Source organism: Folsomia candida, unplaced genomic scaffold (assembly GCF_002217175.1).
Source record: "Folsomia candida strain VU population unplaced genomic scaffold, ASM221717v1 Fcan01_Sc056, whole genome shotgun sequence".
NCBI lineage: Eukaryota > Metazoa > Arthropoda > Collembola > Entomobryomorpha > Isotomidae > Folsomia > Folsomia candida.
In genome coordinates, this window is record NW_019091248.1 from 8,402 (window position 1) to 23,936 (window position 15,535).

Below are 15,535 nucleotides of genomic sequence, written 5' to 3' on the forward strand. Positions count from 1 at the left end.
TTTCAACTATGTCAGCCTTACTCTGGCTCAACGTGCCAATGATATTCTGGGGATAACAAATCCGCTACATTTCTCCGATTTTTTGGCAAAATATAAAATTTACATTGAAGAGTTAACTTTACACATCAATCACACACTCTAAACAAAATTGAGTAAAAAAGAGGATGACACAACAGTCGAGGTAAAATTTGTCCAAAATTGAGTAAAATTTGCCCAACGTTGTGCGAACAAGGTGCATCATCATCATAATTTTACTCAATGTTGGACAAATTTTACCTCGACTGTTGTGTCATCCTCTTTTTTACTCAAGGTTGGGCAAATTTAGTACAACTTTTTTTTAGAGTGCAAGTTTCAGCCTGTGATGGAAGGATTACAGGGGATGGGAAGTTTCACAAATCTTGTCAAATTTCAAGTTGAAGTTCACGATTTGGGATATGATTATGACACGTGTGAACTTAGCCCAGTCCAAATTTCCCATGACTTGCCTAATCTGAAGGAATTCAAGATTGTTAGTTACCGTATTAAAGGACAGGACGGGATTGGACCATTTTATCGAGAAATGACGACACTAATGTTGAAAATGGCGCGCAACTTGGAACGATTAATAATTTTGGATAATTTCTGCCCAGATTTGTCGAACTGTAAGAAATTGAAATATTTGGAGTGGCTGTGCAACCCGTACAAATGGACGGACTCGTATCTTTCTGAAATGTAAGTTGAATAAATGATACAAGTTATTTCATTTGAGCAAAGGCGGATTGATTTTTCACAGTTTTATTTAAAATGTCGAACTTTCAAAAGCGTAAATTCCAATTAACTAATGGCGTGTATTTTAAATATTTACTTAATTTTCAGGATCCTTTGCAGAGAGTTTGATATAACAAAATTTGTCGGCATGCTGGCCATGATTTCAAACACTTTGGAACGTTTAACCTTCGGTTTGAGAGATTCGTACTATTCGACTCCCCTGCCAAGAGTGCACTCTAAAAAAAGTTGTACTAAATTTGCCCAACCTTGAGTAAAAAAGAGGATGACACAACAGTCGAGGTAAAATTTGTCCAACATTGAGTAAAATTATGATGATGATGCACCTTGTTCGCACAACGTTGGGCAAATTTTACTCAATTTTGGACAAATTTTACCTCGACTGTTGTGTCATCCTCTTTTTTACTCAATTTTGTTTAGAGTGTGGTGGTTAGTCGTTTTATAATTTTGCACCGACTTTTCTGAAATGTTGCATAAATTTATTGTTCGAGTAAAGTAGAATATCGCTGGCTTAGTGAGTAATTCAGCCAAGTCCAAATCGTGTCATTTTTTTCGCCAAAATGTTTTTCGCCAAACTGACCGGATACCTAATTGTTAGCAGTATTACTCACTAAGCCGACGATATGTACACTCTTAGCAACTTGGTAAATTACCAATGTTAATAAATAAAAACAAGCGGAGTAGATATATGACTCTACCGCGACGGAATTAAAAATTTACACCAGGTTGGTATAGATTTAGTAATAAAATAACACTTTTTGGTAATAATTTTGACACTAATTTGTGTTATTTTTTTTACCATATAGTATTGTTTTAATACCAAAGCATTACTATCGCGGTAGAGTCATATATGCACCCCGCGCAGTAATGATTCATTGAATTTTTGTTTAGAGTGTAGTGTACAAGGCATAATCCTTATGATTGCATATCTCTCTCTCTCTCGATTCTTCAAAGTGCATGGGGTGGTTTGATCGTTAGAGGCTAATATTTCCTAAAAATTCACTATTGGACCTGTTTTTTCGTTGTACATACATACCCACCTTTTTAGAAAAATGGGCGAAAAAAAACAATTCAATGCAGAAAAGTACTTATTTTTTATAAAAAAATAAAGCTTTTCAGTAGTAGGTAAAGCAATCGATAACCAGCTTGTTCCTATTATTTGGTCATTTCTTTAGGAAACTTAAATCTAGCTTAATTATACATCTCTTTTTACAGATTGATCCTCACACCATACCAACTCTTAAAAAACTGGAAGCCTTATCCTTGCCAGCTGTTAATGTTCTTGACCTGGATTTCGCAAACCTGACCTCGGAAGAACTACCCAATTTAAAACGTGTCAAACTGACCACCACCATTCGTACCCCATTTGTAGAGAGATCCCTCCCAAACTATCTCTTTATGGTTATGCCGTCAAGGACTATGGTAATAGAAGATTTAGAGATCGGACAACTCGTCGGATATCTCGCAAGATCGGTTTTTCCAAATTTGCCTTGAAACACTTGACCATTCAAGTTTCTGGAGTATTGGATGAATCCACAGATCTTGATGGCTGGAAAGGATTTTTCAGAAATTTGTACCAATCCCCGATAAACATATCGCGATTGACAATTTATATGGGAATCTGGTCATCATTTTCTAATTTAATGGGGGCGATGGATGTTATGGATGACCTAAATCCAGTGGAGGGTAAGAATGGTGGAACTTTTAAATTTTGTATTTTTATCCACCATGTTAAAATCCTTATCTCATAAACAAATTGTGAAGGTGCAGGTTTCAAAAATTAAAATTAGTGCTACTTATTTTATGAATAACCCTTTCCTTTACTAAAGGGTGAAACGAGGCGAAATCCCTTTATGGGAATGTCTTGTCTGTCCGTGTCCAGGATAACTTTAGAACCGATGCGGTTTTCGCTAATGTGTTTCGAATTTTTGATGTACGGATGAGTTCAAAGATGGGCTTTGTAGGTCATAAGGTCACGGCGCCATGGTGATGACTCCAATGTTCGAAGATGTCGAAATTTTTTATTTTGACAGTTTTAGACGTAGTTTTGGGCGGGGATTTCAAAAATTGGCATCATTTTGACGCAGATTTCTATTACAGCATACATATCTTTCACTGGATAACTGTTGCATTCGGGTTCTTTTTCGTTCACGAGAAGGCTTGACATTTGACTTCATTTTGACAAAAAAAAATAGTTCAAAAATATAACAGGTGCAAAAGTTTTAGCCGAATTGTTACCGAAGGGAGAGTGACGGAAAGAAATTTTCCGAACGCAGCGTGTGTATGTATGACCGTGTGTTTTCACTCCCCTGCTACATTTCGTTTGCAACGGTTTATTTAGTACTTATTCTGAATTTCATTGTGTTTCCTTATTTGTATTTAGATCTCAAGTGTCAGCATCATTAATGGAGCCCCCCAAACTCACAATTACCAATATGACTCACAACGCACCAAGTTCGAAAATGTGTTTCGAACTTGGCAGCCAAATTTATCCTTTGTGGGATACGAGGTATGGAATTTCATATTTTTAGGAATTAAAGTGTTTTGATGATATTATAATCTAACGTATTTACTACTTGTTTATTATTAAAGTTCAAACTTCCCGCGGCTACTCGAATGAAGAAATTCATCAAGGAAAATAATTTGGGCGTTAGTTTTGTAGACAAAATTGATCACTGATACAAGTTCTACCGTAGATATTGGCTTGTGAAACTGCTCGTCAGGAAGCAATGACGATATTAAAATATGCAGCCTACACTGAAAATAAAGTCTTGAAAATTCGTTTAAGTACTTAAGGTTTGCACTGTTTACAGATTAAAAGTGTTTCTTGTTGCGTGAACAAAGTTACTTTCATGCATATGCACATGCTCATGTAAAACATGGATATTACATATGTATTTCATGCATAGTAAGTAAAATATGGATTCATTTTACTCATTTAGTTTCCACCATTGATGAAGATTAGATCATAATTATATAAATATTTTAATCGGTTATTTTGCGCCATTAAAACTAAATAATGTCAAAATTGTGTATCTATTTTAACCGTCTATTTTAACCGTGTACAAGGGGTGCAAAATTATGTAAAAATAATTATTACAGGGTGACCTACTTCTAACGTTACAACGGTTCATTAGCAAATATTAACAACAATTGTAAACATTTGTAATATTTGAAACTTTAAGGCAAATCGGGATCCCTAAAGTGGTCGAGAATTGAATCCCTCGCATTGGGAAAAATATCCAATAATCCATTGTAAAACGGACTTCCCTCGTTCTGTCGTGAATTTCCTGGACGTTTGAAACCAACCCATTTCACAGACTCAACAACTCGACCCGGATTAATTGTAAGTTGGGATGGAAGAAAAAGATGAAAACAAGGAACGGCCCTACATCTCGAAGAAACATGTAAAGTTTCCAGGACCGGGAAACAATTTGAGTAATCAATCCGTCCAAAATTTCCTGACTCGAAACTACTCTCAAATTTTAGACTGCGATAGAATTCACTGTTACAAATCCTTAAAATTTTCAAAGCAGGAAATGCCGGGAAAATCTAGCCCAACTGGGTGTGAGGTAATATATCGATACAAAGGTTTTCCAGACTGAGAGAATGTTTTTTTAACAAGGTGTACATAATTGTAGGAATTTCGGAAATAAGATCATCATTATGGTCGAGTTTAATCGCATAAAACGCAAGTTTCTTCAAAGGACCGGGAATTTCCAGTAAGCATTCCATATTGTTGTTGTCTAAGCCTCCAAACAATTCCAAGGTGTTCAGTGATCTGAAAATTAATAAAAAATATTTAGTCTCCTCTAAGTCTATTTAAAAAAATCAATTGGGTCTGGCATCGACGAAAAGTAAAAGATATGTTAATTCCATTATTAAGCCCACTTTTTTCTTATGAGTTACCAAAAAAACGAGATAATTCAAGGCAAACATCGATGAGGGTATTCATGCAGTGTGGGCATGTGGGCAGAGCCAAAAGTTCGCAACTAATTTTCCGCACAGAAAACTTGTTGCAAATGTTGTGAAATTTATTATTTTGCGATACGCTACTCATATAATGAATACCCCCAATACATATAACACCCAACGACATTTACGAGCTTGTAAAATTGTGCATGTTTAATGAATCCCTCTCCAATCCTGAATTTTTGTCAATATTCCCTTCCAAAATTGACACTTACCCCGGAAAGTTTTTCAGGAAACCAGCCTTTCCCAGTTCAAGTAGGTGACGAGTCTCAATTTGTATCTGTTCTATCGCTGTGAACGCTTCCGTCACTGCGTGGCCAATCCTCTCGAGCGATTCATTTCTAAGTTGGGCTGGATAACTGATTTCCAGTCTTTTCAATTTCGAGAAGCTCTTCCCGCAAAGGGATGGAAAAACATGGTAATTTTCCCATTTAAACTGTAACCTTTGCAGACTCGTGGGCGACATGCGAATGAGTCTGAGAACCGAGTCCTTCTGCCACTGAACGTGATGTGGGGTGAGGAATTGGATCGAAATTGATTTCATCTTGCGAACAGGATCAAACGTTTTGGGGTCAAAGGACGGCTCAACGTATTCACGTTGGCTGTATTTGTAGGAAAATTTTATGTCAATGTTGACCGGGCAAAATTTTAGTTTTTCTGCGACAACGTCATGATCGGTCGAGTTTTCTGGATGGAATTCAATCCCTATCTGCGTCCTGAGCTTGAGGGCGTGTGTGGCACCTACGTGCCACGATTTGGACACGAAACGACACTTTTTGATGTCAGGAATTGATAGGAATTTGCAAACTAGTGGAATCACCTGGCAAAGCAAAATATAAGTGTATCATAATCGCACTAATTCTAAAATTATCTATGTGCACGGGTTTCTTAATTCTAAAGCCAGCTATGTGCAGTCAGTGCTTAATTCTAAAAGGTGCTACATAAGTGCAAGGGAAGAACCAATGGTGTGAACAGTACACTTAGCTGATTTCAGAATTAACGAACGACTGCACATAGCTGATTTTAGAATTAAGAAACCAGTGCATATAGATCATTTTAGAATTAGTAGGACGATATGTAAATTACTGGTGAAAAAGCCAAAAAATCGAAAGTGTTGATGATATGTATCGTCGGCTTAGTGAGTAATGCAGCCAAGTCCAAAACGCCGAAATCAAGCCAATAGCAACTTACCAGTAGTAAGTCACCTATTTTGTACGGGACTAGGTCTGATTTCTTTTTGACGTGTTTTGGACTTGACTGTATTACTCACCCAAGGATATACGGAATTGTCAAAAAACATGGGAACTAATTTTTTTCTTAAAAATTCATAAAAAATATGTTCGAGGCAAAAATGTATAATTTTTCATTAACAAGACGTTTTTCCAAAATTGTATAAGACTAGCTTCGGAGAAAGAGGTACATGGTCCTAACGGTGTTGTCACAAAACCAAAAACGCTCTTACACGTGTACGCGCGTTTTTTCTCAAAGTGCCCCAAATTTTTCGTTTTGCCCCAAACGCACGGAACGCTGATTGTGACGCTATTATCCTGCCGATTTTCTCCACACATGGCATGTAATCCTAATTTAGGGTCGGTCAGAGCGTTCCAGAGAATTGACCGTTTAGGCTGAAATTGATAATGCCAACTACCTGAAATTTTTGGCAATGTTTTTCGTTTTTTAGAAATATTTCCAAAATTTATGAAATGGTATTGTTCCAGCTGCATATCTCTACAGAAACCCTATATTCTGGTTTGAACGCCGTTGGAGTGAAGCCTCTAGCTCAAGTATTAAAGGTACTTTGTAGGAACATCGACGACGGTCGAAATTGCTACAAAGTGCCCTTAATGCTAACTTTCCTAATGACCGCTTGTTTTATTTGCTTCAAATTTTGGTATGTTATTGACCCTTAGGAGGCGAACATAGTTAAATTACCCCAAAGTCGAAATCGACCTGAGTGACCTTGTTTTAGAGGTCAGCGGGACAAATCAGAAGATAAAGTCTCACATATGTCCTATGTGGGGTGACCAGTCTACTCACATAAAAGAGATAGCCAGGCCAGCGGCGGTAGCACATTAAAGGCTAATTGCCGACAAGTCTCACATATGCGGTATCGTTCGAAAGGTCTCGGTGAGGGGATTCATAATATGTATACGCTGTGGGGTCTTGGACCACTCTCTGATGTTCCAGAGACAGGAGAATACTTTTGAGTTTATGTGCATTGATTGTCATATGAGGTCCCAATCTGCTGCAGTGTTAAATTTTTGAGAATTGACAATTTTACTTCCGAAGCTAGTCATAAGCTTGTTATTTAACGGAAAATTGAAACTTATTGCATGTAATTCTCATGCATTTTGGGGAAAATAATTTCCCATGTTTTTTGACAACTCTATGCAATAATGAAGATAAGTTAATAAATAATTTTTCGAAGTTAGGATGTAAAACCAGGTTTTTTACATCAGGGATAAGCTCTGGATCCTCCTCATCATCAGAATAAGGCATGGAATCCCCTCCCTGCAAAATATTTAAGATAATCAAAAAAATAAACAAGAAGCATCTATGTTCTCAATTGTTTCGCACCATTTTGAGTCTCCGATTATTCGATATCAGTGGTGCTAATAAGTCGGTCAGGAATGCCAATAACTGGCTCTAATTAGCACGAATTGATGCAAAAGAGTCGTTAACAGACAGACGGACGGACGGACGGACGGACGGACAAGAGGAATTCAATAGCTCCTCTGCTGCGCAGGGTGAGCTAATAACTATAATTTTTACTTCCAATTTATCAAGATTTCATGTCAAAATTATGGCGTCTTTTCCCTCGTTCTTGTTAAGTTAGAAACATTGGTCTCCAACCTATAAATAGATCATTCAATTCGTTTTGTTAGATATGTATTTCATATTTCATCACAATGCGTATTTTTGTGTGTACCAAATCCATATCCAACGATAAACTTGCGTACCATGTGTGCCTCTTTATTTATTAAGTAGCGCAAGCTACTTTATGCGATCGGTTAGTTAGTCTGTCCGTCCGTCTGTCTGTCTGTCTTACTGTCTGTCTGTCTGTCTGTCCGTGAGCACTAAAACTCGAGAACGGTTTGTCGCAGCGACCTGAAATCTTTAACACATGTTCATCACGGGGGTGGGGTGACACCCTATTAAGAGGGTGTGGCCACTGTGTCGACATCATGTCGAAAAACGTCGCCATGGCCTAATTTCTGGATTTTTTGGGCGATTTGCATGAAATTTGGACAAAACATGTTTTTTAGTGTTGTCGACATGTCGCAATATGGCGACTAAGGTTTCGACGACAAATTTTATCGCCATGCCCTAATTTCGGCATTCTGCGGTCGATATGCATGAAATTTAGGCAAAACATGTTTTTCTGTGTTGTCGACATGTCACAGTATAGAGCATGTGGTCAATTAATTAATTAATCAATCATTAATCAATTAATTAATCAATCAGTCAATCAGTTAATTAATTAATTAATTAAAGTAATTAATTGAGAATTAATTTGAGCTTTATAGCGCAAATTAATTCTCAGCATTCTCAGCATTCTCAGCATTATTGCGCTACTTATGTATCGTGCTTTGCCGCAATTTATTTAATATGCATCGACTTGGATGCACTATAAATTTGTAATGATGAGAGGAGAAAATTATGATTTGCAAAACAATGCAGGTTTTATCCATGGGAAGATAGGCTTTTGTTGGTAAAGTATACGTACACAAAATAAAATGTGGATTGGATAGAATACCAAATCACATAAATGGATCACACGTGCATAAATGGATTCCGTATCTTTAGACACACCCATGTATAAATCAATGAATGTATGTGTGGTGATGAATATAATTTTGGTGGTGAGAGTATGCAAGATAACCCTGCTTATCGACAAGAACTGCCACGTCGACAAAAAACTCCATCCTGAGTAGCCATTTTGTGGAATACTTCTTTACAATATGTTGAGTGTTAAAATATGTAGCATTCGTTTTTTTTCGCTAATTTTTGCGTAGATTTTTATTTGCGACATTTCCACAAGAGGTGCAGTGACGACTAAAACTTATTCATCAAGAGCTGTTCTTATATGAATTTAGTGTACATATCGTAACTTCGAGACGGTTATAAATCTTGTTACCGGAGCCAGCGTAAGTTCTCGTCACACAAGTTTTTATTATCATTTAATATTGAGCTGAAGGTTTGCAAGCTATATATTCCTGTCATATTACTTAATTTAGAAAACATAAATTCAAGATAAACACAAGACAAAATATTTTTTGGTACACGTTTTTTTATGAAAATATCTGATCAGTTTTATTTAATTTGCAGATCCTTAACAACCTAAATTTACTTAATTCGTGTAAAACAGAAAAAGTTAAAAAAAATAAAATAATTGTAAAATGTTAAAATGGCAAAAGTATTGTTTCGTTATGCCCCTCAGAGATACCTAATTACTCAAATTTAATAAAAATATTAACATTATTTTAAAATTAAATTAAAGTAGCATTTAAATTAAAATAACGTTTACATACATTAAAATGACATTTAAATTAAAATAACATCTTAATTCTAACAATATTTAAATTAAATCAACCTTTAAATTACAATAGTCTTTCAATTAAAATTTCAGTTTAAAAATTCCGAGTGAACAATGGCATCTTCACAGTCGGAAGGAATACTTGAAAAAACTATTAAGGAAAACTTCACCGAGCTCAGAAATGCGTTGGCTGTGAGTGGGAATTTGCTAAGCTGTCTCGAACAGAATAAAATTATCACGGATGAGAAAGTGGCATCTTTGGTAATTTATTAGTAATAATTTATTACGTATTATTCACAATCTTAAATTTACTAATCGCAATGTAAACATTTCTGGTTAATTAAAGTCTTTCTATTTAAGGGAAAGATTGACGGAAATGGAAATAAGGCGGAGGCATTGCTTAAAATCCTTCGTGATTCAAGAACCGATTCTGACATACCCGTGATTATGAAAGCTCTCAGTGACGACATTAGCAGCAATAGCAAAGTTCTTAAAATATTTGAGCAGTCCATGGCAGGTATCAAAAAGAGGTTTAAATATGTTTAGATAATTTATGAGCAGGACATTGATCAATTTGTAAATTGTGACTCTAATTATGAACAAGGAGCAGCATCTTGTCTGATAAACAGTTAAACGTTATAATTTCTAAGTTCCCGCAGGAAATTTTGCCGCGCATTGAGTTACATTGAGGATATTAATTACGAGGTCGAATCTTTAGCGACATTAGCAGAAAAAATTGTTTGAAAATTGGCTTGTGAATTTACGGACCTTCAATAGTTTCCCAAGTAGAAATTGGGAAAATTCACGTAAAATTCACGTGAAATATCTGTCACTTGGCCGCAATTGTCACATGGAATTAACGTGACATAGACGATAAGTGTGAACTTCACGTGAAATTCATGCAAATTTCAAATTTACCTGAAATTCACGTGAATTCCATGAGACAAATGCGGCCAAGTCACACATAGTTTACGTGAATTTTCCCAATTTCTATTTGGGTTAACCAGATTGTGTTCAAAATCACATCGTAATGCGATCAGGGAACGACCTTGTATGACGTTGTAATTTTAGTGGGAGGGTGTTTTATTTCTTCCTATTTTTCCCACATTAAAATTCCCTATCCCTTAAGGTTCGATTGTATCACGTGAGCCCCTCCGAGCTGACTTTCTCCAGTCCATCTAAAAAGCATGGTGAAATTTCCAACCCCGTCATCTTTGTTGATATTTCATGAAATTGAGCATTCTTCAGTTTTTTGGAATTCAAATTGATCCCTTTTCAAAGTTAGGAGATTCATAATTCATTTATCTACTTCCTACTATTTATTTGTGACGATTAGATAAGTGACTGCAAACATTTACATAATCAAAACCTCAGCCAATATTTAATTTACTGCTTTGCCGATTAGGTGAATTTGTGGTAAGAAGATTGGATGTTGGAAAATGTAAATTTATACCAAATTTATTCCTAATCCAGGTTGCCAAGGAACCAATTTCTTCGATTTCGTTTTCGAACGAAATTTGCGCACGGGTTTTTTATCCGGAATGGCAGAAATTGTAGGACACGCCGAAATTAGATTCGATTTGACACAAACAAACAGAATTGTAGATATCCTCCTCCAAGATCCGATATTAATTGAAAGTTGGGAAGAATTATTCATATCGTTGGGGATAGACAGGGATGAGATAATTAGACTGCGACGACTTTTCCGTGTTGGTGAAATGAAATACAAAGCACTCTTTAGAACTCTAATTGAGCAATGGATAACTCAAAACTCTTTTCCGACGTTAACCTCATTGTGCGAAAGCTTGGAGAAATGTAAACTCAGAATGATCAAAGGTGTGCATTTAGTTTAATTTAATTATTTTATTATTATTGTCAATTATTATATCAATTTGTTTCAGGACTAATGCAAGTAGAATTTGGTCAATAGAGTTGAAAACGATTCATAAAATGAATTGTTAAAGTGACGTCTTGGACGATATAAATATGTAAATAAGTACTTATTTAGATTTCGAATGACATTGAGTTATATTTGTAACATTTATTTTTTTTTTAATCAGTTTCTCTTTGGGAGTTTTCACGTCACCGTCGTAGCTGTCGTAAATGGCGTAAGTTTCGTAAGTAACTTAAATTAACATTAGTTTACGAAAGTTACGCCATTATACCCCCATTATATATTTTACGTGCTTTGACGATGAATTATAGATAGGATTGAAAATATTAAGGAAATAAAATTTCTACGCTTTTTTCACTAAACGTCCGTGCAAGTTAACCGATTTTTTTATTGAAACCATAACTATTGCAACTACTCATAATAAGTAATTATGAAATTAACGTATGTAGGTCTTTAAAATGTGTAACTTTGAATGGATTATTTCAGGCCCTTGTGTCAATAACTCCAATCACTTCATTAGCCGCATTCATGAGCGTGTCTGTATCATCAGCATTACATATTAGAAATCGTCCAATTGAATGTTTTTTATACATTTACCTGCGAGTCGAGGCAGGTAAATTGCAATATTTTGTACGAGGGTGCAGCACGTATGAGATCGGAAAAGTTGAAGAAAAATAATTTTTTATGAGCTATAATTTTTCTAAGCTGAGGTTTTCTAAGACCATACTTACGGAAAAAACACCTAAGTAAACATTAAGTAGGGTTTTAAAAAGTGACATGAGGCCATAACTTTGCCATTTCTCAACCGATTTTAATGAAACAAAAACCCAGAGTCATTTATGATAGAGTAGACTCTGAATCGGTACTCGCAGACAGGAAGTGCTGTCCGTTCCTGAGATATTTACTAAACACCCCCTCTGAAATCGATTGATTAGGAGGCTAATTAAAAATTCTGTTTGGCAAAAAATTGAGGCAAATATTTTTGGCTATTGAATAATCTTGAGATGATCAAAGTCGGATAAGAAATGAAAAAGTTTTCTTGGTGGTAATAATGGTTAGTTTGAGAATTCTTAAAGAGTTTTTGGTAAAGGCCGCATAGCAACAATCTTGAGACATTTTGTGGTATAACAAATGTTGTCGGTGGAATAAAAAAATTGCGATGTGAACTATGTAGCAAGAAAAATGTCATCATTAGAAAATACTCTTTTACATCTATATTATAATTCAGCGTTTCACTCTGTAACGGAAGTGAAAGCAAATTTTCCGAAACGGAAGTGAAAGGAAATTTTCCGCAACGGAAGTGAAAGTGGAGAAAGTTAAAACATGAAAAAAACATTCATAATAATTAATACTTATTATCAAACAAAAGTTTAAAATAAACTAAGCCTTAAAAAAGGATGTCTTAGGTGAGTCTTGGATATGCGATTAAAAGGATTAAATAAAATCCCACGTACCCAATTAAATTACAATATCATCAGCATCACGGCCCTGTTAATATTTTCTTGACAAATATAACATGTAATATAAGTTGTAATTTAATTTGAAATAGCTTCAGCTTTGTGACAAAATTTTAATGCAAATTTAACATTGAACTAGCTAATACTCCTAAGAAATCCTCTTTAAAGGCTTAGTTTATTGTGCGGTGATTACGGTATCCCTGCACTTCGAAATATTTCGTTGGATTGTCGTTTTGGACCTCCCGCCCTGTGGGAAGTTCTACAACGTCTGCTTTGAGTAGAATCTGGCGACGTTTTAATTGTTTTGCAAAACTCAATTTGCGAGTAGTTTACCTTCTGCCCTATTACTATGCTTCCAGGTTGTTCTAAAACCAGTTTCTTGGATGGTTTCTGTTTGCTAGTGAAATAGGCTTTCAGCAAAAAATTTAATTAATTACATGGCCAAATTATTTGCGCGGTAATTCAAACGACACCGCACTTGATTAACTTTCCGGGCGCACCATACTTTGATAAGCACCGGATATTTTAATTTTTAATTAGTTTACAGTTGCATCATATTTTTATTTCGACAATTTGTGACAATCATTCCTGTACAATACTACTTTACAGCTTGAATTTTGGGCTTATTTTTATAAGAACGTTTCTTAGCTTTGACATGTTTAAAAGTTTTAAATGCACACCAAATTAGCTTACTAAGCGCTAAAATTAAATCCAAAAATGCCTTCCTAATTCCGTATTGCTTCAAGCTCCTAGCCCCATTATACATTATTTCAAACAGGAACCAAATCGCCGTCGCGGCTGAAAAAATTACAAACGTTGTAAATAACTCGCCCATATTTCCCTTCAAATTAATACCGACTGGGCCACGATCAATTAATTTTGTTGACAAATTTCCACTCTTTTTCCCCATTTCCTCGTAAAATAACCACCGACCAGAAATCCCTGACGTAACCAATCCTTTCACCCTCATGATAACTCTGGGATCTACCACTTTCTCCATTTTCCATCCGAATATCTGCTCCTCAATGAATTCATTCCCCAAACTATACTCCGGCCCGGGATGATTTTCTTCCAAAAATAGTTTCGCAACTCGAAGATACCTCATCCATCCAACATATGCCAGAAAGTCTGCAGCACATCGGAAATCTGTGAGTGTCCCGTTTCCTAAAAACACTTCATGATGCCTCCACAAATTCTTGTAGTTTGGTTGGTAATCAGCAATCAGTGAGAATACCCCTCCCTTACGTATCCTGTCCAATACCTTATTGCTTATCACGCGTCCGGACGTTTCTGCCGTCCAGGTCGATTTTTCCATAGCAAATCTATACCCTGGCATCATAACTACGTCATTCGAGGCGATATGAAAGAATTCATAACGATCCATAAATTTGAATTGGGCGTCAAAAAGTTGGGAAAACTTTTCATACGGGATAATTCTCAACGGTGCTAAAATTTTTGTCACGTTGTCACCCCGGATCGAGTTTGTGATTATGAGCGACATCATTATCCAAGGACCAAAGATAAAGTAGAGGGAGCGCTGCTTCTTGAGGTTTTTGTCTATACCGGCCCCCTGTTCGAGGAGCATGGCAAATCCGATGGATAGGGTGGTGAACAAGTTAGACATATATTTTTTTTGATTAGCCGTAAGTAAAATGAAGAGGCTGGCCAAGGTCATGGTAACCAGGACGGAAATCCACACCTCAACCTTATACACGCCGAATAACGCGGCTAAGCTGGTTTTTGGTTGGCGGAGGGGGGAACATGCGAGAAATCCAAACTGTTCTACCCTCCTTGTTAGTATAATGTCTCGGTCAGAGTTGACATGAATGAGGGGAAAATCTTGAGGATATTCACACATATCGTGTAGTACGAAGGCAGACGTATTGACTACTAACTTTCTAAAGTTTTCGCAAACTTGTATTGTTGGGCGATTGTCTGTATGGCAGACAAAGGTGGTATTTTGTGTTACAATCCGCAGCAAGATGTCATCCACGTTAGATATAGTTCTGCCAACCTCATGGAATTTTGGATTTCGCAATATCGGTAGTTTATTGTCCACTCCTCTAATGCAGTGGTTAACCCCGTTGTTGATTTTATTAAAGAAAGTAACTCCTTCTTGAACTTGTCGTATATGTGTGAAATCTCCAAATGGATAGCATGTTTTATAATACAGGTAGCAGTATCGGCAGCAAATCATAGTTTGGAATACTTTATGGTTATCGTTAACCAGAAGGAGGAAAATGGGTCAATCCAACCCCATTGTAGAAAGTGGCGATGCCCGAAAAAGAAATTTTGGTGCCTTTGTTCTGAACAAACATGTGATATCCTACGCGTGACTCTTGGAGTTCAAATGTGCCGAATAGCGAGTACCAAGGTCTATTTGCAAACTCTTCCTCGTAGTTAGATGGGTGCAAGATCCCGAGGTTTTTTTGAGGTGGAAAGATGTAAAACCGAGTCAAACATGTCCAAGCTTTTTGTTGACCCGAGTTTTTACGGAAAGGGGGTGGATCTGGGTCCTTACCTTCGTTATCAGTACAGTTAGGAATAGTTGTATTTTGTTCCCCTGGAACTGGATCAAGTAAAAATATCGTGTAGAACAGCGTCCAGCCACTAAGGTAACCCACGTCTGGACAAAAATCAACTGTTGTGAATCTAGTCGTCCAGATTGGCACGGCTGTTTGGGGAATATCTATATTTTGGTAGTTAAACACATTTATGGTGCAAGAATTGAAAATGTTTATATATTTGGCCAAATTGGAGATATACATTTCGACTTGTGTTTTTATTTTAGGGCACATAGATGAATACAGAGTTATGTATGCAACGTTTGCGATACGGGATATGGCCGAACAAACAGGCAAACTGAATTATAAATATATCGACCCAAATGTAAGTTGTATCGCAGACTTT

The 15,535-nt window shown here is 36.3% G+C and overlaps 1 protein-coding gene and 1 long non-coding RNA gene across 4 annotated transcripts; both read left to right on the plus strand.

Annotated features, from left to right (window-relative positions):
• Positions 1–347: 347 nt before the first annotated feature.
• Positions 348–3,511, plus strand: LOC118433533. Its single transcript, XR_004833427.1, has 4 exons — positions 348–711; positions 1,981–2,451; positions 3,149–3,274; positions 3,358–3,511. It is a non-coding gene; the product is annotated as an uncharacterized LOC118433533 (long non-coding RNA).
• Positions 3,512–8,657: 5,146 nt separating this feature from the next.
• Positions 8,658–11,534, plus strand: LOC110862400. Of its 3 annotated transcripts, none has more exons than XM_035845530.1 (6): positions 8,658–8,885; positions 9,067–9,535; positions 9,635–9,791; positions 10,748–11,110; positions 11,176–11,262; positions 11,335–11,534. In XM_035845530.1, exons 2-5 carry the CDS (start codon positions 9,389–9,391, stop codon positions 11,202–11,204), a joined length of 696 nt encoding a protein of 231 aa, XP_035701423.1. In that variant the 5' UTR covers positions 8,658–8,885; positions 9,067–9,388; the 3' UTR covers positions 11,205–11,262; positions 11,335–11,534. The 3 variants fall into 3 exon arrangements, with proteins under 3 accessions (XP_035701423.1, XP_021967291.1, XP_035701424.1); XM_022111599.2 differs by having other exon boundaries at positions 9,368–9,535; XM_035845531.1 differs by lacking the exon at positions 8,658–8,885 and adding an exon at positions 8,931–9,017 and having other exon boundaries at positions 9,368–9,535.
• The last annotated feature ends 4,001 nt before the right edge of the window (positions 11,535–15,535 follow it).

Coding starts and splice junctions, on each gene's coding strand:
- LOC110862400 (XM_035845530.1), top strand. CDS start 9,389: ATGGCATCTTCACAGTCGGAAGGAATACTTGAAAAAACTATTAAGGAA. Junction 9,536..9,634: donor ATGAGAAAGTGGCATCTTTG/GTAATTTATTAG, acceptor TTTCTATTTAAG/GGAAAGATTGACGGAAATGG. Junction 9,792..10,747: donor ATTTGAGCAGTCCATGGCAG/GTATCAAAAAGA, acceptor TTCCTAATCCAG/GTTGCCAAGGAACCAATTTC.